At 27.2% G+C, this 27,594-nt stretch overlaps 1 protein-coding gene across 3 annotated transcripts; it reads left to right on the top strand.

The window, feature by feature from the left end:
* Positions 1-26,774, top strand: LOC103574459 (histone-lysine N-methyltransferase 2D). 3 transcript variants are annotated; one of them, XM_008553906.3, is made up of 3 exons: positions 16,765-17,373; positions 24,565-24,920; positions 24,981-26,774. In XM_008553906.3, the coding sequence occupies exons 2-3, from the start codon at positions 24,585-24,587 to the stop codon at positions 25,962-25,964; spliced, it is 1,320 nt and encodes a 439-aa protein (XP_008552128.1). In that variant the 5' UTR covers positions 16,765-17,373; positions 24,565-24,584; the 3' UTR covers positions 25,965-26,774. The 3 variants fall into 3 exon arrangements, with proteins under 3 accessions (XP_014297308.1, XP_008552128.1, XP_008552127.1); XM_014441822.2 differs by lacking the exon at positions 16,765-17,373 and adding an exon at positions 1-217 and having other exon boundaries at positions 24,565-26,773; XM_008553905.3 differs by having other exon boundaries at positions 16,766-17,373; positions 24,565-26,773.
* Positions 26,775-27,594: the final 820 nt, after the last annotated feature.

Below are 27,594 nucleotides of genomic sequence, written 5' to 3'. Positions count from 1 at the left end.
CTAGCGTAAGCATTTTGGGGTTAGTCATTGTCACTTTATTTAAATTCGCTGTTATCGAAATAAATAAGACATTTAATTGGATTATTCAGTGAAAAATATGTGCGTGATAGTAGTAAAGTCAGTGAATTATTTTTAGTGCGTGAGTGAAGTAAGTGAATTTGACAAGTGATGAAAATTTTGAAAAATGCCAATGAGTGTTCATCAGTGTAAAGTCAAGGTTAGTGTTTTATTCTTTACCGGGTCAAAAATAAATTGAGAGATGTCAGTAAGTAGCGAGTTTGATAATCAAAGTGATTTTAATAAATATTTTTTTAAATTCAAAACATAAAACGAAAAATGGCGATGGTATGGCAATGATTAGGAATAAAATGAAGTTGGCGAGAGAGTTGTTGTTGTTACAAATTTCAATGGGCCAACTCAAAAATATTTCACTCTTTTCAAGCTCAGAAAACTCGAAAACGTTTTGATTGACAAATTTTCGAGTTTTTCGAAATCAAAAAATGTTTATTTTGTTGATCAACAAAAAAAATTCATTTAGTTAAACAAAATTAATTTTTGTCGTACTAATCCATACACGCACACACACACGTGCGAACATCCATCCGGAAATGGATGAAAACTCGATTTTCGAAAATCGGATTAAAACTAATACCTTCCTTTTTTTTTTAAATTTTAAATTTCCATGGCGGGAAGTTAAAAAAACGTACATAAAATCTTTTCACTGCCTCATTATAATCCAATTAATTTCCTTAATTTTTCCCAAACAAAATTTTATAAAAAAAAAAAAATGAACAAATTTCGAGTGTTTATAAAACATAAAATATTGTTTCGAGTTCTCTCTTGTAAGTGTGAACAAGTCATAGTGTCAGTGGCCTTGCTTTCTGCGACCTACTTTCCCATTTAGTGTCTCGCTATTTTTTTTTAATACACCAATTACTATTTATGATAATTAATAATTAATCAACACTATTATTATTATTATTATCATTATTTTTTATTTATCAAATGAATATATATCATTAATAAATACAATATTTTCTTTATTCAAATAAAAAAGAAATTGAGAGGTCACTTACACATATATAAATATATATGATATAAACTCTCGCTTACATAAACTCTTAACTCGGAACTACTGTATACTATAGAGAAGGCCAATGTCCTGAGTCTGTGGTAATAAGACGTAAAGCATGAGTACTTGTTACATATATGTGCATATATATACATACATACATACATACATACATACATATATATATATATCATTCGTCGATTTATACTCTCCCCTAATAATGTAATCCGGGGAGAGGGCGCTACTATTATTGTACACATTTATATATAAATATATATATGTTACTTAAACATCCGACAGGACGTAACAAATGAACGCATCCGTTAAAGATGTTGCCAATTGTTTATCATATTTATATGTACACCCAACTCATATGTAATATATACCCCATGTTCGTAATAATTACCGAGTCTTACAAACAAAATAAAAAAAAAGCGCTCGAAATTTGATACTTTTATTTATAATTTAAAATTACTTAACAATATGATTGAGTTCTTTAATGATGGTTATAATAAAGTAATTATTGTGAGGGGTATAGATACCGAGGATGTATGAGAAGAAAACAAGTACTTTCGAATGCACAAATGCACTTACTTGGAAACTTTCTTCGGAGATGCGAGAGAGCGCTCGCGAAAGCGTTCCTTTATACGTAGATACGTATGTCCGTAGATTTGTTACCTTGTAAGTGTATTTCATAACTAGTTAACGTTCCATAACGAGGGAAGAGCGAACCGACACTTAGGCTGTTGATAATTCAGATAATTATATATATATATGTATCTATTATGGTTATTGATAATTAATCACAAAGTAAAATCATATTTTTTTCAAGCTAATTATTTTGAATTTCCCGGGCTTTTGCTGTAAAATGTTTGAATTCTAGACCAAATTTAAAAAATTAATATTTAACAGTTTCTATATACAAGAACATTTTTTAAAAAGTCGACAAAAGCCGGAGTAAATACAGGTCAGATGACTAAAATTCACTCCGAAGAGAAGTTTAATTTAAAATTTAAATTCCAGGTCGGAGTAAAATTCACTCCTGTGAATAGTCCGTTTTAAAATTAGGCTCCGATTCAAAATGCGAATTTAAATCAAATCCAAACCACTTGTCTGAAAAAACCAACTCCTTATTTACTCCGTATGAGTGATTTCCCGAGTCAAAAAACAAATTCTAGTTCAATCCTCAAAAGCCTTAATTCCTTTGATGTTTTATTTCCCGCCCAAAAAGTAACTCTAGTTTAGTACTCAAAATCCTTAATGATTATGAGGTCTAATTGCGAATAATTTATCGATTTTAAATTATACGTAAGACCTCAAAATTCTCAACGAATGAAAAGTTATGTTTCGGAATTTTTAAATTTTAGATAGAAAAAGGCGGGGAGAGAATACGTCGAATGAGACTTTTGAAGTTCAAATGCGGATAAAATTATTCCTGTATGTTTTGAGTATTTTGAGGCGCTAATTCAAATAATGTTCTTCCAATTTAGTTCTCAAAGTCGTAAAATGGGTCGTAACCACTACTTCGAGGACTAAACTGGGTTGTAAATCTTAAAATTCAAAATTGATCCTCAAAAACTTCATTGAAAACTTTGAGACTTAAATTCAAATTTATTTTTCGACTCGGGTTTTTTGATTGAATAAAAATCTGTAATAGCTCCCAATTTTTTTTAGTGTAATTGTTAGCATTGAAATAATGTTTGCATTAAAAAAAATTCATTAAAATAATATAGTATATAAAATATATAAAATTACTTTAATGGACTTTCTTTAGGTACATTAAGTATTTTATGTTTCGTATACAAAAATAAAAAAAGTAAGTCCGTTGTAAGCTACAATTAATAAGGGAAATGCTGTAATTTAGCCAAGTAAAAGTGTTGATGTTTGTTAGCAATAATGATCATAATAACTATGGAAATGTTTGTCAGAAAAGTATACTGTACACTTGTGGTCAGCGGTTACGAAGGCAAATCCGGTAAAATCAGCAGATTCACGTGGTTTTAAAACACACATGAGGTCGATGTCCTTGATAAAAAAAAAAAATGTTATGAAATATATCTATATATTTATACGGGGATATATTAGTATACATTCAACTAACTTTAAGAACAATTGTATAGATATTATTATTGTTACAATTGGTTTCGTTTTACTTTTAAAAATTAATCGGATCTAGGACACATGAGACATTAAATTACGAAACCGTGAACGAAACCATATAGTTTATATTTATATTTAATCAAAAGAAATTAAAAGTTGACAATAAATAGTATAAGTGAAATCACTTTTTAATAGCAAATAATATTTTCATTGTTATTATTATTATTATACTAAAACGCAAATAGAAGGGATTACGTCCCGAAAGGGTAAGAAAGCGTAACGAAATTGATGAAAAGAGGATACTCTTGATACGAACAAAATATGAATTACATTGCATTACATCTAACTGAGTGTACTTGAAAAATATAATTATTTTATTATAACTTCAACACTAATGTAACTGCAATTTCTATTTCAACTGTAATTTCTCTTTATCCTTAAAAAAAAAAAAAAAAAAAAAAAAAAAAAAAAAAAAAAAAAAAAATCGACAACAAACTTGAAATCGCTGTGACCTCTATTTAGCCGTACATAAACATCTAGTCTAGAATATTTAAAAAAAATATAAGACGTTAAATCAAAAAGTCTCTAATTCAACGGTAAAAAAAAATTTTTTGAATTTAAATGTCGAGTTTTTTCGAGTTCAATGATCACATAACTAATTCGTTGACATTCTTATGGAACATGTTACACACGTGTGTGTATATGTATATGCATATATGTATTATATATGAGATTATATGTATACATGGTATGCTATAGTATAGTAGACAAATCAACTAGCATACGTCACATGTTGTTGATGTTAACTCTCGGGGGTCGTGGTCAACTTTCTCTTACGTTCCGGCTTCCGTAGTTGCGTGCCACTCTCCTATTACAACTAAGCTGGATAATCGATACTTGCTTGGTTATGCCAGTGACAGTATCACTGTATGAATCATTAAATTATATTTATATATATATATATACATAATAAAAAAAAAAATTATTATTACATTCTTTAATAACTGTTACAAAAAAAAAAAAAAAAAAAAAAAAAAAAAATAATAATAATAAATAGACAAGAGTCGAATTAGCTAATGGGTTATTGCCGATGGAAAATTACGAAAGGTTATGGTCGATTTGTAAAACGTAAATTATGTAATTTAGTCCCGGGTCCCTGGGTCTAAGGTCCCAAAAACCCGGAAACTCAGGAACTGAAGGTTGTTACCAAAATGCCGTAATTTAGGTACCGTTTTTTTTGTTGATGTCCTGAGAGATAATGATAATTATAGAAATGGAACAAAGTGAATTAAAACGGTTGATATTAATCTTGAGGGAATATAATTAAAAAGACAGGTCGGCTACCAAAATAGTTACAGATACGACACAACAATTGACTTGTACGGCAACCGGAAATAAATAAGATAAGTAGCGTAACGATGATACACGAGTCCCGGGTTCATCGTCCACTTTCTCTGGCCCCGATCAGCGATCGCGTCGCGAATCGTCTCGCGTTCATATTCAAGAGCTATGCCATTAAAAAAAAAAAAAAAAGAAATAATTTACGTCATTTAATTAGGTAAGCGAGGTATGATAGAGTTCCTTAATCAAATATAATCTATATAAGTCCATCAAGACCGTTGTGAGGTAATGTATGTATACATACATTATACATTTACATGTATAACTATAATTACGATTATAATGATATTTGTTGTTTATAATATAAATACTATCGTTTCGCTGCAGATGTAGATGTTGATGTAATTACCGTTGAATTAAAAAGTTTTTCTATTATCGGTTAATATTTAGCCGGCGCCGGTTAACGACTCCAGGATGTCCGTAGTCTAACATATACATATGAATTTTTTTTTTTTTTTTTTTTTAGTTTATATCTTACATTTACTTCTTTTTTCCGCCTATCTTGTCGCGTCGATGACGCATTTTATGATTTAACGTCATCTGTGACAGAATTAGAAGCATTCTGATGATTAAGATTTTAATTTATATATAAATTTTTTATGACAAAGTTATCTATTAAATTATTTTAATTTATTATTGAAGATTTAGTGAGATTCAAATATTAGAATATAAATACTCTTTTTTTGTCCAATTTTTTGTTTTTTTAATGCTCAATATTAATCATCTTTGAATAAAAATTGAGTCGGAATTTTTTATGCCAACATTAAAAAAAAGTTGATTTGAATTTTGATAGAAATTTATACCCAAAAATTTGAAATCTGACTGAGAAATTTTTTTTTATTTCTATGGCAAAATTTTATTATAATTAAATTAAAATTCTGAATCGGAGTATATGCGTTTAATTAAAATCCAGATCACCCCGAAATTACTCTAGTGAAAAAAAACTTATTTACTCCTATGCGTAGTGATTCTTTTTTAAACTCCAGAACTTTGAGGCAGGGAATTTTGGTTTAAATATAATTCGTTTTCACTCTGAATTCCCGCCCAATTTTTTACAGTGTAGTGAGAAAGATTTATGTAATTTTTGTTGCCAGTCATACATTAAGTTAACGAAAAAATTAAAGAAAGAAAATTTTCCCGAGTCAACAAACAAATTCAGATTCAAGTCTCAAAGTTCTCAATGAAGTTTTTGAGGATCAATTTTGAATTTTAAGATTGACAACAGCACAGAAAGTTATCCTAGTTTAGTCCTTAAATAGTAGTTACGACCCATTTTGCGACTTTGAAAACTAAACTGGAATAACATTATCTGGATAAGAGCCTCAAAATACTCAAAACATAAAGGAATAATTTTATCCGCATTTGAACCTCAAAAGTCTCATTCGACGTATTCTATCCCCTCCCTTTTCTATCTAAAATTTTAAAAATTCCGAAATACAACTTTTCATTCGTTGAGAATTTTGAGGTTTTACTTATAATTTAAAATTGATAAATTATTCGCATTTAGACCTCATAGTTACCATTAAAGATTTTGAGTACTGAAATAGAGCTACTTTCTAGGTGGCAAATATAACATCAAAGGAATTGCGGCTTTTGAGGATTAAACTTGAATTTGTTTTTTACTCGAGTTGGGACACTAAAAATTGTACAAACATGATAATTAGAGTCATTATAATGATGATTAAAAGCAATTTTGAAAGAAAAAAATATTTTTACCAAATTTTTGGAGTGGTCCGTTTTGCCCACTCAGTCCCGTTTCGCTTGCCCTTACCCTCATATTTTGATATTTATAAAATATAAATAATTTATGCATCACTTTGTGGTCAATAATCACAAATTATCAGTCAAAAGTTGCATCAAATTATAAAAAATCTTTTCCGGAAAAAATGGCGCTTTGATTATTTTGAAAATAATAATCATAATGACAGTCAACTTAACAACATCTCAGCCAAGATACAAAGTATTTAAAGTTAATGACATTACAATATTATTTAATCATCTATAAAATAACAATAATATTTTTTTATCCCCCCTTGTGTACCCTCGGTAAACGGTTTTTTTTATTATTCACTCCTTTATTATCGCAAGTATTATATTTTATTGATACGAACATAAAGTGAATAAAAATAAAAAAACCGGCAGCATATGTTAACGGAAAAAATGACTGAACAAAGAAATATAAATGTCTGCATACACTTTGATCTACATTACGCGAATCCTAATATAACGGTTAATATCTGTCGCGCCCACAAAGACTCTTACAGCACAAAGAGACCTTGGGAGTAACCGAGATCGTCAAAAAAAATTTTTTTAACTAAAAAAAAAAATCAACAGGAAGCATCCGTAAGTATAAGGATCCGCTATCTATTCATTGAAAGCCTCATTCTACATTTGTTTTGCTCTGGGTCATGAGAACCTCCCTCATTTGTCGATCTATCGAATGTTATTGAGTTCACTCGATTTTACCCTCGTGACCTCGATTCGTCTCTCTCCTTTATATCCACACTACAACTCAACAGTCGATCGGGTTTCTCTTGCCATCATTTTTTGCCCCAAAAGGAAATGCGTCGGCGTATTATATACATCCCTTCTAAATATATATCTAAGCCTACATAACCTACGCACAGACAAATGTTTTTTTTTGCTCAATTGTTATTATGATCCATTGCCGTTACTATTAGAACCGTTCAATTCGTCTAATATATAAACCACTTAATTTATTTAATTGTCTTTTTATTAAGGGGCCACTAGTGTGGAATTTTGAAAAAATCAATTTTTTTTGTATGCTTCGATAGTCTATACCTTCAAAAATAACATACTAACATTTCTAGTGCATATCTCGAATAGTTTTTTTGAATTACAGCAAATTGAAGAGCAGCCGCTTATCGGTTCTCAAAAATACATTTTTCAAAATTGCTGTAGTTATAACTCGAAGACAAATCATCCGATATATTTGATTCGAATTGCAGCTTCTTTTATACATGTTTATACGTACCATAAACCTCCAGTTTTACAATCGAATCAAAAATGTAATTTTGCCAGGCCAAAAATCGAATTTTCGCGCGAAATTTGAATTTTTTTTTTGAAGATCCCGCCATTTTGTCAATTTAAAATTTTTTTCTCAGCCCGAGGGTTATGGTACGGAAAATACCTTCAAGTTTAGTAAACTTTTTGGTCTTTTTGATTTCCGGCACCGGGAAGGTCGCATCACTGCAGTGGGGGACGTTTTTTTTGAGCCTTGAGAGATTGCGAATAACTCATTGAATTTTGAATTTTTTGGTCCAAAAATTTTATCATATATTCATTATATATCCACAAATATATCATCAAAATATTAAAAAATTCTATGCAATAGCTTTCTTCCAAAAAATTCCCAAAAATCTTTTTATCAGGCGGTTGCACTAGTAATTTCCCCCTCCCTTAACTCATAAATTTTAAGAAACAACCGATTAAATTTGATGTCGCCAAACATAATTAATCACTAAATTAAAATCTGTAAATTATTGTTGTATACGGAAAGATTTTGCTTATAAAATTATAAATATTCAAGTCATAAATTAAAGAAAAATAAAACAAAATTGTTTTTTTAATTAGTATGAGAAAAGTTGAATTTAAAAAAAATTCGACGCAAATAAAAATTATTGTAATCAATAATAATTACATTATCATTGTGTTTATCGTTCCTTGACTTCTTGTTGTCCTTCAATATAATCGAATTGCACGTACATATATACATATATAAATATATACTTACATATACGTGCGTGTGCATGCTGCAGATACGGATGCATTTTTATCACCTTGAATTGTCACAGAATATATGGAGACTTATCCACGTCCTTCCCTGTTAAGTTTTATGTATACATATACAATTTTAAATGTTATTTATTTTTTTACTTATATATATTTTTTTTTGTTTAACATAAAAGAGGGAGATTATAGCGTCATCGTGACTCGTAGTGCACTCTCGAGGTCTCTGTTTCCATCATGGACTCGGATCGGCCCTGATTAAAAGGCTCAACAATTACCAAGGTCGCTATTATACATTTACACAGCTCGTCTCTTTTATTGATTCTTTGTTTATTCTTATAAACAAATATATAATAATTACAATTATAATCATATCCGGGTAATAAAACATTTTCATTACAGTGAAATTCAAAATTTCAAATAGTCCATCATTTTTTAAAAGATAATAAATGATTTAGTTACCGTGTGTATTTTAACTGATGGTAATTTTGTGAAGCTGAGAAATTGTCGGAAAATTGTCAAAAAAAATTGACCACTGGCCATTTTTTTTACTAATGGAAATTCTATCGTTAATTTGATTTTTTTCAAAAAAAAAAACAAATTGATGTATGTTGATCAGCAATTGACATCCAATTTCTTGTGATCTGACCGAAAAAAAAATTACGGTCATTTCGCATCACTACTCTGGAATAAATTATTTTTAAATTAAATCAAAAACAAAATTTTTTTTGCTTTATCAAAAAGTAAATAAAATTTTGAATTTTTTAAATCTTAATTGATTTTAATCTGATATTTTTTATACCTCGAAAACTACATGCTCATTTTACAAAAAAGTTTAAAAAAAAACAGTCTAAATTTTAAAATTCTCGATCCTGAAGTTAGCCGCCGTCTAATAATTTTTTGATTTTTCTTTCAAACGACAAATTATAAAAAAAAAAATATTTGAAAAAATTGCACTTATAGCTTTTTTGATTTTCTACATGTGCATATTTTTAGTTTATTTTTTTTTTTATAATTGATTTGTTGAAAAAAAATCCAAAAATTCTTAATTGTCTACTGATCTCAGAATCATAAAAATTTGCTGGGTGACAATTTTTTGAAAATTATTGAAACGATTTTTTTTATTTGCACGGGTAATATATCAATTAAAAATTGTATGATGTCAGGCAAAAAGAAATTTAGCAGCAGCCCGAGAAAAAGATTTAACGTTAATAAAAAAAGATAAAAAATTTCGCGTGTTACAAACTAGACGAATAAGTAGTTCTGTACTTTCTCTGGGAAATATTTCCTGTCTTGATCTTGATTTATTTATTACTCTATTTTTACTCATCATAACAAAACTAATTTAAATATATATAAAAAAAAAATTGACATCAAAAACTCAAATTAATTTTATTTATGCAAAGAATTGATAATAAATAACTTAACATAAATAATTAAATAATATAATTACGGAACTAATAAATTTGAATAAATTTTTTTTTTTTTGAATAATTTATCATTATTATTACACTATAGTGAATTTTAATGACAATCAAATTTAAAATTGGATTAGCGGGAAATTGTTACGCGTCTCTTAAAAGAAAGTTGGTCAGTTCATTGACATTTATTTATATTGTAATGCTTAATGTATAAGAATTTTAAAAACCTGGCCTCTAAAAATATTATTTTTTATTTAATGAATATTAAATAATTATTTTAGTATTCAATTTTAATTAACAAATCTCGTGAGCTTTTATTATTTTGTTTAAAAAAAAAAAAAAAAAAAAAAAAAAATCAAGTGACCTATGATTTATTAGTAATGTATATTGTATATATAATAATCATAAAGACATTGAGTCATAAGTTATATATATATGTATATAAGTGAATAACAAATAAGACGAAATGTTGTCACAAACTTTATGATGATAAGGCACGGATGATACGTATCATTGCTATGTCAAGTGACGTTTTCATTTGAAATACATATATATATATACCGGAACATTTCTGACTAATGTATTATCTAATGATCCGTATTATGCATACACGATAATTATTAACGTAAATAATTATAAGAAAAAGTAATAAATAGGAAATAATAGTTTGTATATAATTGAGTTTGAGGAGTTTGCTACTGAGATAAAAAATGATTTCACAAATTATAAGAAATTATATATATTGATACTTTTTCTCTTAATCTATAGTGTCCTATAGAAATTATGAAAAAAAAAAAATAGAAATATTTATAATGAATATTTTTCAAAATTTATTATTACCCTATTAAAAAAATCCATGTATTGCATGGGAACCCATATAGGAAAGTATGGATTTATATAAGAATCCATAGGAATTAATATACGAGTCTATGGATTTATATAAGAAATCATGGGTATCTGATTCCCATATGGAAAATCCATAGGAAATTTTCGGTACCTGGATTCCTATATAGAAACTTGATATTTTTATGGTATTTGTATCAATAACGTGATACTTTTTGATAATTTTTCTAATTTCTAGTCCATACAAAATTCCCATATAGACTTTGACATTGTGCAGATTCTCATGGGAAATCGAGGTAAAAATCCACATAAGAATCCATACTAGATTCCCATATAAATTTGGTGTGGATTCCCATAGGAAATCATATGGAAATCCATCCGAAAACACTATGTGGAAACCCACAGGAATCTAGACTGGATTCCCATATGGATTTTTTTAATAGGGTACTCTTACATAGAAATTATTCATGTTTAAATGCTATGGTGTCATAGTGATGCCGGACCATGTTGGCCACCTGATGGAAATTGAAATAAACGCATGCAAAAATTACTATGACCATTGAAAATTTTACTATGACAGTTCTGCATGTTTGTTTCAGTTTCCGTCAGGTGGCCAATATGGTCAGACATAACTATAACACCATAGCATTTCAAACAAGAATAATTTCTCCGCGTTTTCATCTGTTGATAAAAAAAAAAAATCTTTATTTTTTCTTAAATTCTTAACCTAACATTTTTCAATAAATATATATAAATATGACCATTCTAATGAAATGAGTAGAGAATTAAATAAAATTTTACTCCATTAAATATTGTTTATTAAAATATCATAGAAAGTATAAGTAACAGCAAACAATAAAAAAAATTGAAATAGTTCCGTTCAATTTATTTAAAAATCCTCTATATAGAAAGCCATAGCCATCGCTCTATTGTAAAGAAAATATATTTTCAGTACAACTCTTTCTAATCACAAAAAAAAATCAATCCTTTCATACCCATAACTAAAAGAAAAAAAAATTTTTTAACAAAAATCCACAGTAAATAAAATCAATTTCATTTTACAAATCATATCCAAAAATTCCATTACGTACAACAATATAAATATACATATATAAATTAATATACATCAAATCTCCATGAATAAATTATCCGAGTCCTCTATATATATACAATATATATGAAACAGGTTTTTTTTAAATTTCGATTATGAATTCGATTGAATATCGTATCAATAATACTAAAGTTACAGCAACAAAAGTAACGTAAGGGTCAAGGGCCTAGCGGCATAAATTCAGTATGTAGCCTCTGCACGCTCGGGAAACTTATAATAATACAAATGGGTCGAGCGTCATATTATTCGAGCAATATACACGCACGTAACGGCGTTCGTCTTTTTATCGTACATTTCACCTTTCTACTTTGCAATCAAGCACTTTCATATTGCTTTCACTCGGTCGATGAAAGTACCGTCCACGAGCCAAGTAGGCTCCCAGTCTTTTATACATATCTATATATACATATATTTATTATTAAAAATATACTAAGTGATTTTAAAAAAGTATACATGTCAAGATCCGGTCTGTCTAACTCTCCAATAAAATCTTATCACATTGATATCAATATACCCATATATATACATATACATATCATAAGCAATACTCGACAAAGCAATTCAAAAAAAAAAAATTTTAATTCCTTTGTCAAGATAAAATAATCAATGACTTTAATTGCATATATTTAATAATAATTATTAATTAATAAATTAATTTAATTACTAACTAAGAGATTAGCCGGTAAAGATTTTGAAATTATCAAAATATGAAAGCTTTTACTAACTGGCCATTGGTCAATGAACTCGAGATGATGAAGCGCCAAGTGTTACGATGTGTAAAACTTCTGACCAAACAATTTTTTTTTTTTTTTTTTTTATTTTTTTTTAGTGTCCATTACTTCTCTGTTACACCGTTTAAAAGACCGTCAACTCTTTATGTGATATATAGCATCACATATAAATATATTTATATATACATATATATAACAACATTAGTACAATAAACTTGAATACATAGTTGTATACATTAGTTAAACTTTCGCAACTGGGTGTTAACGATGAATCATCATAACAATTATTTATACGATTTCACAATTTTATTCTTACGTCCCTCATCAGGGCAATCACCTCGATCGTGACCTGGTCGATGACTGAAGGTCATTTGAGGTCATTAATTTAATCGGTTATTATTTTATTAATAAACAAAATTTAATATTTATATTAATTAAACAACAGCAATACTCTTATTATTATTATTGCTTATTTTTTTTTTTTTTTTTTTGCATATTTATAATAAATATTTTGTTAACAAAAAATATGTACATAAATTATTGAATTTAATATTTGTACAGTAGATTATTGTTATTTGTATGGGTATGATAATACGGTGAAAGTTTACGCAGCTTTAATAAGTAATAGTGACGTCCAGGTGTAATAATCGTGATTGCAAGTACACGCAATAATTTTCCATTGACTTAACTTTTTTACTCTCGATCACTAATTATTTAAACGTTATAGTCATAGTAATTATTTATTACTTATTACTCATTACTTACTATTTTAATTGTTTAGTTTAAAAATTTAATTGTTGAGTAACGGGTGTGAATGTAGCAGATGATCCTGAAGTTAGTAGGCAGTTTACAATTTTTTTATTTTTTTTCGATAACTTAATTTAAAAAAAAAAAAAAAAACTAAAAATATGCACATGTAGAAAATTTTAAAAACTACAAGTGCAATTTTTTGAAATATTTTTTTTTTTAGTAATTTATCGTTTTTAAAAAATTCAAAAATTATTAGATGTCGGATAACTTCAGTATCATATGTAGCAGACAAGTTTTAATTATAAATAAATAGGGTAAATAATTGAAAAAAAAATATTTACAAAAAATGCACTTATTAATTTTTTAATTTTTTAAATGTGCATTTTTTTCAAATTTTTTTTTATTAATTATTTAGTCTATTTATTAATAATTTAAAATTTGTCTGTCTGCTATACTTATATTTATTTTTGATGTCAATAAAGTTAGCAGACATTTAACAATATTTTGATTTTTTTTAACAAAAAATTATGAAAAAAAATATTTTGAAAAATTGCACGTATAGTTTATTAAATTTTCTGCATGTGCATTTTTTTAGAAATTTTTTTTTTCCATTATTCATCTGATAAAAAAATTTATTGAAATTTTAAATGTCTGTTAACTTAACTGTCATTCATTTTTGGGTAACAAATAAAGTAATAAATTAATTACGCATTTGTCAAATTTATTAAATAAAATTGTCCATTATTATTTATATTTATTACATCATTGGTTAAAATACGCGGCAGTTTAGTTTAATTAAATAATTTAATTGGAAAATTTATAATTAACGTTGAATTAACAAATAAAATTTTTCTCGAAAAGTTGTAATTAAAAATAGAAAATTACGTCTTTTTTATTTAGTATCGAACATTCATATGACGACAAAGACAGCGTATATAAATATAAATTCTATAAATACGTAACGTAACGTTACGTTGAATTATAAAGTATGAGACAAAGTATAAGAAATGAAATACAGTAAATTTGAAATAGTTGAGCGAAAATAATCTTTTGTTCTGATGGACGAAAAATTGGCCAACTTTAGTCTGCATTACACACAACATCTTTTTATGTGTGCATGTGTGTGTAACCATCAAGGTCGCACCAAGTGTATGAGGAGGAATATGCCGAAGACCTCAAGATCAAGTCGTTGATAGCCTTGATCTTCCAAATCGGTTATTTTGTTTCTGGCGCTTAAAACATATTCTATACATAAATTCTTTGTTCTCAGCTTATGATGAAAATTTTTTAAATAAACTTTTAAATACTTACAAGCTTGAAAGATATTTTAGTTTTTATAAAATAAAAACTTTCTATTTATTGTTAATTTTCAAAAGTTATCACAACAATTCTAATAACGTCTAATTATTTTTAAATTTTTGAATTTCTTAATAAATTCGCGGCCAAAAAAAATTTTAGATAAAAATTAACATGGAACTGCGCTGTTAATTAATTTAATTATTTAACCAGAATAAAGATGTATATTGTTGATAAATTATAATCAGAAAATTTTAATGGATAATAAAATTGCACACCTCGAGCGCGAAGCGGAGAGATAGTTCTCTTCATGAAAAAAAACGATGCTCCAAATTTTAATAGTTTGTAATTTATTTTGGACTTAAAATTAGTATATCCATACGAAAAAATATATATGTTACATATATGCATCAATGCATTGGCTATATGGGACATATATATTATTTATATATTTTTTGGTGCGGGTTTGTATATTAATATTAAACCAGGATCATGATATATTATAAAGTGGCTATTATTTATATTAAAATTTGTTACACAGAAAAGCAAAATTTTTAATTTTGTATATTAAAATTAATATGAAAAAGAATCAGAAATTGGAATTTGGAGTTAATAAACTATTCAATTAACATAGAAAAAATAAAAAAATTAGTAAGCATACATATTAATATATAAAGATATATACTGAACGTTGAAATCTATTCCTAAGAAAAAGGGGGATCCATGTAAACTGTCGCAAAATGTCAGTACAGTCATAATTCAAATTCTTAATTCATTTGTAAATTTGCGAATTATCCGCGAGATATTTAAATATTTATAACTTTTCAAATTACTCAATTCGAATCGAAAAAATTCCATCAATTTTCATATATTTAATTTTTATATAATGAAGAGCTTAATTTTTTATAGTAACCAAAAATAATTTTTTTTTAGATTCAAATCTGAACTCTTTTTACTTCTGACAAAAATTTGAATTATTATGGGAAAAATATAACAATTTAAAGTCCTTTAATAGAACATTTACAAATAATTCGAAGCTTTACAAATTTTTGATTATGAAATAATAGGGTAAATAATTTTTTAAAAAAATATTTATAAAAAATGCACTTATTAATTTTTAAATTTCTTAAATGTGTATTTTTTAAAAATTTTATTTTAATAATTATTTAGTTTATTTATTAACAATTTCAAATTTGTCTGTCTGCTACATTCACACCCATGTAAAGTTTAAAGTTATTCGAAGTTTTAAAAATTAATCGTAAAGTTTCGAATAATTCAAAAACTTACGAATAGTTCAGAAACTTTCAAATTAGATATAATTTTACCAAATAATTCCCTTCAAAATTTGAACTACTCGCAATTTCATAATAATTATATTTTGAGTATTACAATATGTCAATACCCATAAAATGTCATAGCATCAGCTACTAAAAGAGAATATCATTCGTAAATTTATTGAGTCATATGTATGAAGTGTCATAGTACATAAGTTCAATTTACTTCCAAATACCCAAGTAGACTCATCAGTAATGCGACCTGACGCATCCACCTCGTTCTATACCTCCCCTATATATCACATATCATAAAAACATGTTGCGCTTTCCCTCCTCCAGCGTCTCAGTAACCTAGCTAAATTTATTAAAATACTTAAACTTTTGAATTTTTCCCTCGTAAAAAACAATAAAAACTAATTGATAGTCCATCTTATCCACATAATAGTGGTATAATTAATAAAATACACCTTATATATACACATAGTATTTACATTTTATTGGATAATATTTAGTAGTATCACATGTAACGGAGTGCAGACGAGTAAATGATTTAAAAAGGGGTGGGGTGGGGAGGGAAATCCCTCCACGGTGATGGTACGTAAGTTAATCTTGTCCCCACCGGGTAATCAGAATTACCACCACTACAATTCATAAAAGAGATACCACCGCTAGCATCCCAACTCCCACTATCCTCAATAACAAATATATGTAGAGTGATAGCAAATACAAAGGATACAAATATATAAGAGTAGGGTTGAGTTGTATTGGGAATGAAGATTGTGAGTGATATGAATGTGTAACAAGTATATTCATATATATATATATATATATATATATATATATATATATGTAAATGTGAGAAACAAATACACGGTTAATTTAAACTGTAGTCTCTGCTATACGATGACGGGGTTACGGAAACTCACGGGCACGCGGCGGCGGCAGCAGCAGTAACAGTTTACTTTAGTATAACATAAGCATAAGCACTCGGATCTCTCACACACACACACGCACACACTGAAGCTTTATTTTTACAGTTGTGTGTGTGTACAGTGAGTGTCAGTCTTCTGGCATCACACGCGATACGACGACATTGAGGCCAGTAGAGAGAGAGCATACACACTAGACACTCTACTACTTACCAGTTACCAGTGTACTCAGTTGAGTTTAGTCTGCTGAGGAGTTTCACGAGCCAACCAAAGCTCTGAGCCAGTTAGGAGCGCGCTTTCGTACTGAACGGACGTGTCAAAGTTCCCGCGCACTTTAAATATTTAAATTATTTTTATTGTTAAAACTCTACTGTCAGCATCTTTGTGGAATTTTACTTAATAATTAATAATAATTGTTTATTATTATTTATTAATTTTAAATAATTAAATATTATTTTTTAATTTTAAAATTTAAAAAAAAAGTGTCTTGGATTTTAAATTTTTTGGACTACGGCTTGGATCGTATCGCCAGTGATACAACGAAGTTTTGTTTAAGTGATTTATTTATTTATTCTGGACTGATTTTTTGAATATTTTTTAAACAAAATAATTTTTGAATAATCGCTAGTACGGAGTAGACAAAGTGGATCTCGGTATTAGCGCGAACTCGCGCTCAGCACAACAATTAACAATTGGTAAGTTTTAAATTTGTTATTTAAATAAAAATAAGTTATTTTAAAATATAAAAATGTGTAAATAATTATCTATAAATTACACAATTTAAATTACAACATCAGCACATCCTCTATTAATTCAATGTCGTGATGAAAATAATAAAAAAGGTTGACGAACTTGTAACAAAATTATCAAACGTTCAAATCAACATCGCAATTAAAAAATACATTTTTTTAAATTTTATCTATTTCCTCTCTAATATACATATATACATATATACATATACATATACATATTTAAAGACCTTGGGTGAAATTCACGTTTCTTTGAATGTGACTGGTAATGCTACTGCTGCTGCGGCAATAATTGTTGCGTCATACGAACTCGCGTAACCCGACTACTCATGTTCTCTATTTTATTTAATGCGCTTGCGTTCATCAACTTTGATTTACATTATGTTAGATATCATCATCCACATTAATATAACAACATGATCTACTTTATTATCCTTAAGATTTTATTTTTTTATTTGTTTTAAATGACACTGACAGCAAACGTCAAAAATTTTTAATTTTCATTAACAAATTGCCTGTGAGTAGAATTTAAGTTTTTTAACATCCACTGAAAAATTTTTCACTCTGATTAAATTTTTAAAATATTTATTCTGGTTTTTAAAAATTTTTGAATGATTTTGGAGTTAGGAGACAATTTGTAATTTTTGAATTTTGTTTTTGAGTTGTAGATTACAGAAAAAAAATAAATAAAAAAATGCATGTGTAGAGAATTTAAAAAACTGTGGGTGCAATTTTTAAAAATATTTTTTTTTTATTATTTGACGTTTTGAAAAAAATTCTAAAAATTATTATGATTCTGAAGTTGGTAGACAAGAAATTTTGGATTTTGGTTTTGGATAGTAGATTACTGAAAAAAAAAAAAATAAAAAAATGCATGTGTAGAAAATTCAAAAAGCTATCGGTGCAATTTTTTGAAATATTTTTTTTTGTAATTGATTCGTTGAAAAAAAAATCCAAAGATTATTAGATCTCAGGTAACGAGTATTATTTTTAATTAATAATAATTATTATTATATATTGCCGGTAAAAAGCACGTGGCAATGCCGCAAATACTTGTCACTAATTATCAATGTTAATTAACTCTCCGCTTGAATTATTAATCCTCTTGTTAATTTATTGATATACAGTATTCATCTTAGTAATGATAATAATAAAAACCATTACTTGAATCTTTATTTTACATTACCGTTAACGTCATGTATATTTTCTTAATAAAGTGGGCCACGGCCTAATTCGTCCAACTCCATTATATATACACATATATATGTATATATTTGTATGTAACTGAGGGAGAGTAAAAAATATTTGTTACTTAAACCAATACATTTAACATGTGCAATAAAATTCATGAGCTCAAGACACCAGATATATAAAATGAAGGGCAAATTTATATTAACTTAAACTTCAAGGGCACAACCAATCATGTAATTCATTTGTAATATATATTAGACATTCAAAAAAATATATACAAATGTTATTTAAATTAATGATGCTGTTAGTCGACAATTAATAATTTTTGGACTTTTATTTTTAATGAATCGATTACAAAAAAAAAAAAAAAAAAAAAAAAAAAAAAAAAATATGCACATGTAGAAAATTTCAAAAACTATAAGTGCAATTTAAAAAAATTTTTTTTTTTTATAATTTATCATTTTTTTTAAATTCAAAAAATTATGATCCTGAAGCTTGCAGACAATTAACAATTTTTGGATTTTTTTTTTTAATGAATCAACTGCAAAAAAAAAAATTTGAAAAAAATGCACATGAAGAGAATGAAAAAAGCTATAGGTGCAATTTTTTGAATTAATTATTTTATTATAATTTCGCGACTTATTAATTATTTAAAAAAATATACGAATATAAAATATAGATAAAATGTTTTTTCTTTATTTTTATTATTTTTTTTTAGTAAACGCTGGTGATAAAACAAAGTTAGCTTCCCTTGTTTTTCTTACTCGCATGACTTAACATTGCGTCATCATCGAATTATACTGCCTTGAATAATTATTTTCTGGCATCGACCTCATGTTGTTTTTAATTACGCATTTACATTATTAACTATTTTATTAAATTACATAACTATTATAATTATTTATTTTTTTTTTATTATTCAATAATACAAATAATTAACTTTTATTGTCAATGTTACTTTTTATTGCCAAATCAAAGTCACGGTTCGTTATTTCCATTTTAAAAAAAAAACTACTAATTTATATTACATTTAATAAATGAATAAATTTTTTTTTTGTAAATCCTTTTTAATTCTAATTACAAGTAAAAAAAAAAATTTACAAAATTACAGAATTATTAAAAATTATCTGTTACGTTTTATTAATTTTTTTTTTTTAACATCTGATCTTATCAAAAATTATTTTACAATAGTATTTAGTCAATTACTAATTACTGTAACACACGTGTTTACTTTTTATAAAGTAGTTGAAAGTTATTATTAAAAAAAAAAAACTACTATCTTATCTCCAATCATTAAATCGACCTAATTTTGTATACATTTTTTTTGTTATCATAAATTTTAACTATATAGTTAAATAACAAAATTTTTTTTTTTTAATTCACAAATTACTTGATAATTAATTATTTTCGGATTTTTTTTTTTTTTCAATAAATCGATTGCAAAAAAAAAAAAAAAAAAAATGCACATGTAGAAAATTAAAAAATCTATAAGTGCAATTTTTTGAAATAATTTTTTTTTTATATTTTATCATTTTTATAAAAATTCAAAAATTATTATCCTTAAATTAATAGACAATTTTTGGATTTATTTTTTAATGAATTGATTACAAAAAAAAAAATAAAATAAAAAAATGCACATGGAGAAAATTAAAAAATCTATGGGTGCAATTTTTCAAAATAATTTATTTTTTTAATTTATCGCTTTGATATAAATTAAAAAATTATCAAACGTCAGCTAGCTTAAAAATCATGATTATTAATAAGCGAATAATTTATTACGTTGTAATCTATATACTAAATCGTAATCACGCGTATTATACCAGCGATTACTATATTATATTTAATAGATATTTAATTTGAATAAAAATATAAAAGTAAAAGATGATAAAGTCATTTCAGTGTATGTATATCATATCGGAGTTATTGCCACGTGCGTCGATACGATTCCGCAACAAAACCAAGCAAACACGTGCGCTCGACTTAGTAATGAATTTAAAAAAAAAAATTAAAAAACATAATAATAATATAAGTAATAGTCGAAGGTGTTTTTACTCAATATTTATTTTGTATTGCGTGTATTGGTACCATCGAAATTTATATCATCCGATTGTCACGTGGATTTTTAATTATCGTTTTATAAAATAATTATTTTATCAATAATTAGGTAATAAATAATTAATTTAATATTTTTGTCTAACAATAAATAACATTTTTCATGGAATTAAAATCCTTTATTTATTTAGTAATAATTTTATAAGATTCTAATGAAATTATTGCATAATCTTGTAAATTTTAAATTTTAATTGATAAGAATTAAATTAATGTCAATAACTATTTCCTCTTATTTTTTTTATTCATTAAGTAAATAATTAAAAAAAAAAAGTTACAAAATTTAAATTTTCTCTGTAATTTATATTAGTTTTATTACAAGCTGCGCATTGGTAATTAATTAATTAATTATATATATAAAACAAATATAAATTTACGGCAATAGGTTTTTCATATGCGTCATAATATTTATTACGTATATGTTATTGATCAACGTCAAATCGCAATCGGTTTTGCCCCTGAATCTACAAAACACAACATTGTAGTTGACGCTTAATTAATTAAATTTTTATAATTATCCTTCGAGACAAACAATAAATAAGCGAAATCCTTCATTTTATTTTAACCATTTAATTAAATTAGTCATTTTATGTATGACTATTACTTAAAAATATATATTTAAATATTTACATACTGTTTCCATGAATAAAACAGATTCACTCTATATATAATAGTTTTATCCAATGACTCACACCAACATAATTGCAGAATTATTCTACGAAATAATCAATCAATAAAGATCGCGTGTATCTAGTCACGTAATGATAATAGTTTAAATCCATTTAATTTCATTTTTAACAAACTTATATTTAATTCAAAAAAAAAAAAAACTAAATTATTACAATATATAATATAAGTATCAAATTATGTCATTAACATTAAAGTTAAATAATAAATATATATGTATATGTATGATGAGTATAAATGTAGCAAGCATCAGGCAAATTTAAAATTATAATAATAGAGTAAATAATTAATAAAATAAAATTTAAAAAAAATGGGCATTTCAAAAATTTTGAAATTAATAAGTGCATTTTTTATAAATATTTTTTTTTTAATTATTTGATTTTAAATTTGTCTGATGTTTGCTACATTCACACTGATATACATGATGTATCAGTTAACAGACATTTAAAAATTTTCGGATTTTTTTTTTCACCATATAAATTACAAAATTTAAAAAAATGTAAAAATATGCACATGTAGTAAATTAAAAAAACTATTTGTGCAATTTTTTCAAATTTTTTTTTTTTCATGATTTACTGTTTTGAAAAAAAATTCAAAAATTATCAAATATCGGCTAACTTTAGTATCATCTCATATACATGTATATATATACAGAAAAAAAAAGATTTTTTGGCGCAAAAAATATTTTGCATTTAGAAATAAAAAAAAAGTTTTCTTCATTTAAGAAAAAATTTCTTCGCCCAATAAAATTTTTTTGGCCTCAAGAAAATTTTTTTTGTCTCAAGAAAATTTTTCTCACTTCAAAAAAATTTTTGTTTTTAATTCATAATTCAAAAATTTCTTGACTCAGGTAAAATTTTTTGCATCAATAAGATTTTGTATAAAAATATATATAATATATACATTTTATGTATATCTATATAAAGAATTAGTTAAGTAGTAAAGATTTTCCTTGGCGGCTGACATTCACCGTTGGCTGTTACATTAGAATGATACAGACGTTTTTAACTAATCTCACATATATATACATACATATACATATATATACATATTACTGGCATGTGTGATCTGTTATTCCCGCTATAATATACGTGGCTCTCTAACTTGCACGTGGTACTAACTCTTTTAAACTCATATTAAACGCATGCGCAAACACATGCCTGAAATTACGTAAGTACCCGGCTCATGCTACAACCAATATATATATATATATATATATATATATATATATACTAGCACATATTACTTGCTACCTGACACAACATGTAATGTTGTCTCACTGTTACCGTCCTCTCAGACTCAGACTTTGCTGACTGCAATGACGCAATAATATCACTAGACCTATCTCTCATTACTTTGTCTCATTTGCAATAAGTTAAACCTCCATCCCATTGTGTTTATCTGCACATATATATATATATATACATCTATTTTATATAATTTAAAAAAAAGTATTACTTTTATCGTCTATCAGAATTTAAATAAAATCTATTGCATAATTTAATATCACGTACACTAATAGTAATAATAACTTTAATAGTACTGTAAAGTAATATTTAAAAAATAACATAAAAAAGTTAATTTCGTAGAATTATAAAACATGATTATGATAGTGGCGATAAGAGTTAATTGTATTGTAGTGTAAATTTGACAACCTTGTATGTATTAATGTCCGTCCTTGACTTGACTAACATAGTAAAGTTATTCAATTTATATCATCAAGGAAGGAGGCAAATGCCGAAATAATTCGACAGATCAACGACCTTTGTTTCTATAACGACATGTGGCCTTGTTCAATAAGATGAAATTTTTTTTTATTTTTTTTAATTATTATTATTTATTGCTGCGGTAGACGAAGATTATAAAATAATAATTTGAAATTTACTTAAATGGTTTGAATTTTTTTTTTTAAACACTAATATGACTACGTACATAGTAACAGTATTTAAATTTTATACCATGTTATATATATGTATATATAAATATATGTAGAAGTTAAAAGAGTACTTTAAGAGTTACTCCCCCAAGTAATATAATCGGCTTGGTCGAGTCGTGATCGCAGCTCTTGTTTGCCTTCCCCTGTCCCTTCATCATACAATTCAATGTATATATATATATATGTATTTATGTATATTTATATATAAGACTAACAGTCGTGTACTGTACGGCCAACACCGTCCCAAGGCTCAACACCAGGGCTCTTGTGTAACCGCATAACTACAGTTGAGAATGCACGTGTTCTATCGTCGGGGATTGTTCGCCGAAGTTGCATCAGTTGACCCACATTATGATACAAAGATTGTTGTGTCTTTTTTTTATTCTCTTATTATTGTATCTATGATAAAATCACAATTAGTATTACGTACTCACTCTTGATTATTTTTTATTGCTAATAAATAGGGACGATTTCAACCTTATTTTTGAAATGAATGATTCAAATTTTTTAAATTACGCTGAAAATATTGGTCGTATTAAAAAAGTTTTCGAACAAAAGTTGTAGAAAATTTAATTTTATATAAAAAATGTCTCTTGTGATTTTTTTATATGACCGATATTTTCACCGTAATTTTAAAATTAACATTCATAATGAATAATTCAAATTTTTGTTAATTATCAAAATGTTAAATTTGAAATTCCAGCTTTCTTATTAGTCCTAAGAAAAAATTATAAGAGACATTTTTTTTAGAAAATCAAATTTCCTACAACTTTTTTTTTTTTTAATTTTTTAATAAGATCAATATTTTCACCGTAATTCAAAAATTTGACACCATTAATTATTAATAATCAAAACAGATATCAAAAGTTTGTATTTGATAAAAAAAGAAAAAAGTCAAAGCCGCATTATAATGATGTATAAAACCGGAAAAGTAGTGGTCATGTTATAAGTTTGCAGTACGAGGTCGTCGTCTTGAATTTCCTCATTCCTTATATCTGATGATTTGTACGTGCGGCCTTATTTTGAGGCCAACGATGCGTTGTCTTTTAACTAAGAGCCGTAGCAATAAATTAATAGGATAATCCTTGATTAAATTTACTTGTAGATTAGTAACTAAGGTCCTTAAGCAAAAAATGACATTACCGTACTAGTATAAGAATAATGGTAATGACAAAGAATAATACTAATAGAATATTTATTTTTCATTGTTCTAGATGTTATAAGAAGACGAATTATGGTGGCAGAGTTCATTGCTCGCCAGAGTGGATCGCCCATAAACGGTGAAACCGCTTGCCTTAACAGCAACATGCCAGCAAGTCACACAATGGCCCATCCAGGACAGGGATCGCACGGTGGACATGATGCCCATGGTCCGATGCCGCCTCTCACCCACCCGGGGCATCACGTTGGCCAGATCCATCATCAACAGTTATCGCAGCATCCTTCCCACCAGCAGCAGTCCCAGCAACAGCAGCAACAGCAACAGCAGCAGGTCTCCCAGCATCCTTCCCACCAGCAACAGCAGCAGCAGCAACAGGCGCAGCAGGATCAGCATCATCATGATCAACAGGTGATACATCCCGAGAATTATTCCCCGAATTTTGACATCAGAAAGGAACTATTCTCACAGCGCAAGCAAAGGGAGTTCATTCCTGACAACAAGAAGGATGACAGCTACTGGGACCGACGCAGACGCAACAATGAGGCCGCCAAACGTTCAAGGGAGAAGCGACGTTTCAATGACATGGTACTGGAACAACGTGTCATGGAGCTCAGCAAGGAGAATCATATCCTCAAGTCACAATTAGAGGCCATTAGGGACAAATACGGTATCTGTGGTGAGACTGTCATCAGCACTGAGCATGTCTTGGCAGCATTACCATCAGAACCAACGTTAAGTGTAAAAAGAGCTAAATTACCACCATCAGCAGCCCTACTCTATGCCAGATCACCGAGTCCTGTCCATACGTCTGTAATTCATCAACCAGTAAGTGGCACCAGATCACCTAGATCTCCAGCACAGCTCTATGTCCCAGAGACTAGTGCGTATCCCGAAACCGAAAGCTTCCAATATCCTTACCCACATCCAGCAATTCACTTTGATACAACTAGCGCTCTTAATTTATCATCAAGAGGCAGACGTGCTCAATCCCCATTTGAATTGTCATCCGGCAGTGGCGACGAGGGTGCAACGATCGTTGTATCACACAACCCCGCGGCAAACAATTGTTTGCCACACAAACTTAGGCATAAGTCACGCATTGGCGACAAAGATGCTGCCAGCGCCCTCTTAGCGCTTCACGGCATAAAACAGGAACCCGGTCCCAGGGCATCCCCGCCTTGGGACAACGAGGGCTCCAGCGACGAACGTGATTCAGGTATTTCATTAGGTGCTGAATGGAATGCCCCGAGCAGTATTTCGGCGGTACCCGAAACAGAAACCGAAGTCAAGTCAAGGCTAGACAGACTAGCGTCCGAAGTGGCATCGCTCCAGTCAATTTTACGTCTCGGTAAAGCAAATGGCGACTCCCATCTCGTTACACCTCAAATTGTTACCAACCACTCGAGTAGTACCAACATCACCAGCAGCACTGGTCCATCTGGGTTGCAATGAAAATCCAGATGTCGCTGATTGTCGTGCCAAGATTTGTGCTTCGTGTTATAGATTTTTTAAAAATTTTTTGATTAATTAAAAAAAACTTTAATGATTTATCAATAAACCGCCTGATATTTTTTAAGACAATTTTTATTATCTGGTTTATCATTACATTTTTTTTTATTTAAGGAATTTATGAACAATTATTTTTACAGCAGTGCTGGAAATTAATTTTTTTTAACGTTATGCTGTAATTATTATTATTGAATATTTTAAGCACTGTAATGGCTGTTTTAATTGTCGCGATCATTACGCATTAAATGATCACGCGACATTTGCATCTGATAAGTAAATTATATTGTAGATTTTAGCAATTATTATTTTATTATTTTTATTCTTATTTTTAATTTCAAAAATGTTATTATTATTATTATTATTATTATTATTATTATTATTATTATTTTCTCATTATTATTATTATTTTATTGCTATTACTATTATTTTATTATTAATTAATTAATAATTATAATTAATAATATTAATGTGTTATTAAATAAATTAATAACGCGAATTTGGTAAAAAAAAAATTCGCGCAACCGGCTCTCATTACCGCCAATAATTTAAAGCGAGTTAAAAAAAAAATTAATTGTGTAAAATAATGATAATAAGAACAAAATGTAACTCGCAAACCAAATTTTATTATTTTTTTAAAATTATTTTTATTTCATATCTCCGTGATGTAAATATATATTAAGTATATTGTGAATAAATATATATTTTAATTACTATTTCTCATTGATAATACCGATAATTATTAATATTTTTCGATAATTAATACAATACTAAAATTTCCTTTTTTTTTTTTTTCTTTTGTGAATGAAGTATTGATACGATAGTAATTTATATATAAAGTTAAAAAATATAATAATTAAAAATTTATTACTCGGCTATATTGAGCCACTGAAATTATAAAATTTAATGTGTGTGATATTACGTTCGATTATTTTATTGATTTTTGTTATTTTCAAATTATTTTTTTGTGGTTCCGCTGAAATTTATCAATTTATTATTATATATATATATATATTTTTTTTTTGACAAAAAAATTTTATTCAATAATTTGTGGCTTGGAAAATTAAATTTATATGAATATATGAATATATATGACGCTTTAAATAAAAAAAAAAATTACCGTCCTTTTTTATCACATATTTATTATATTTTCAAATTATTAATTTTATTACCGCGAAAAAAAAAATGGGGAAAAATTTTTTTAAAGAAAAAAAAAATATATATATATATATATATAAGAAAAAAAAAATTGATAAAAATGAGCTCAACATAAGACTGTAACTATTGGTTTCTTATCAATTTTTTTTTATCCATTGAAACTCCAGTAAAAAAAAGAATTTTTAATTGTAAAGTTTAAATGAAAGTGTAAATATTAATTTATATAAATAATTATTAAAAAATATATGAGCAGTTAATTATTTTTTATTCTATCCAATATATGGCCTAAATATATAACACTATTTAAATACTGCTGTGAACTTATAATTAATAATATTAATTATCTATTTTTATTGATGACTGAAGTTAGCCGACATAATAATCTTTGGATTTTTTTTGCAACCATAATAAAAAAAAA

The sequence above is a fragment of the Microplitis demolitor genome, chromosome 5 (assembly GCF_026212275.2).
Source record: "Microplitis demolitor isolate Queensland-Clemson2020A chromosome 5, iyMicDemo2.1a, whole genome shotgun sequence".
In the NCBI taxonomy this organism is placed as follows: Eukaryota; Metazoa; Arthropoda; class Insecta; order Hymenoptera; family Braconidae; genus Microplitis; species Microplitis demolitor.
This window is presented reverse-complemented; position numbering and strand designations above follow the sequence as displayed.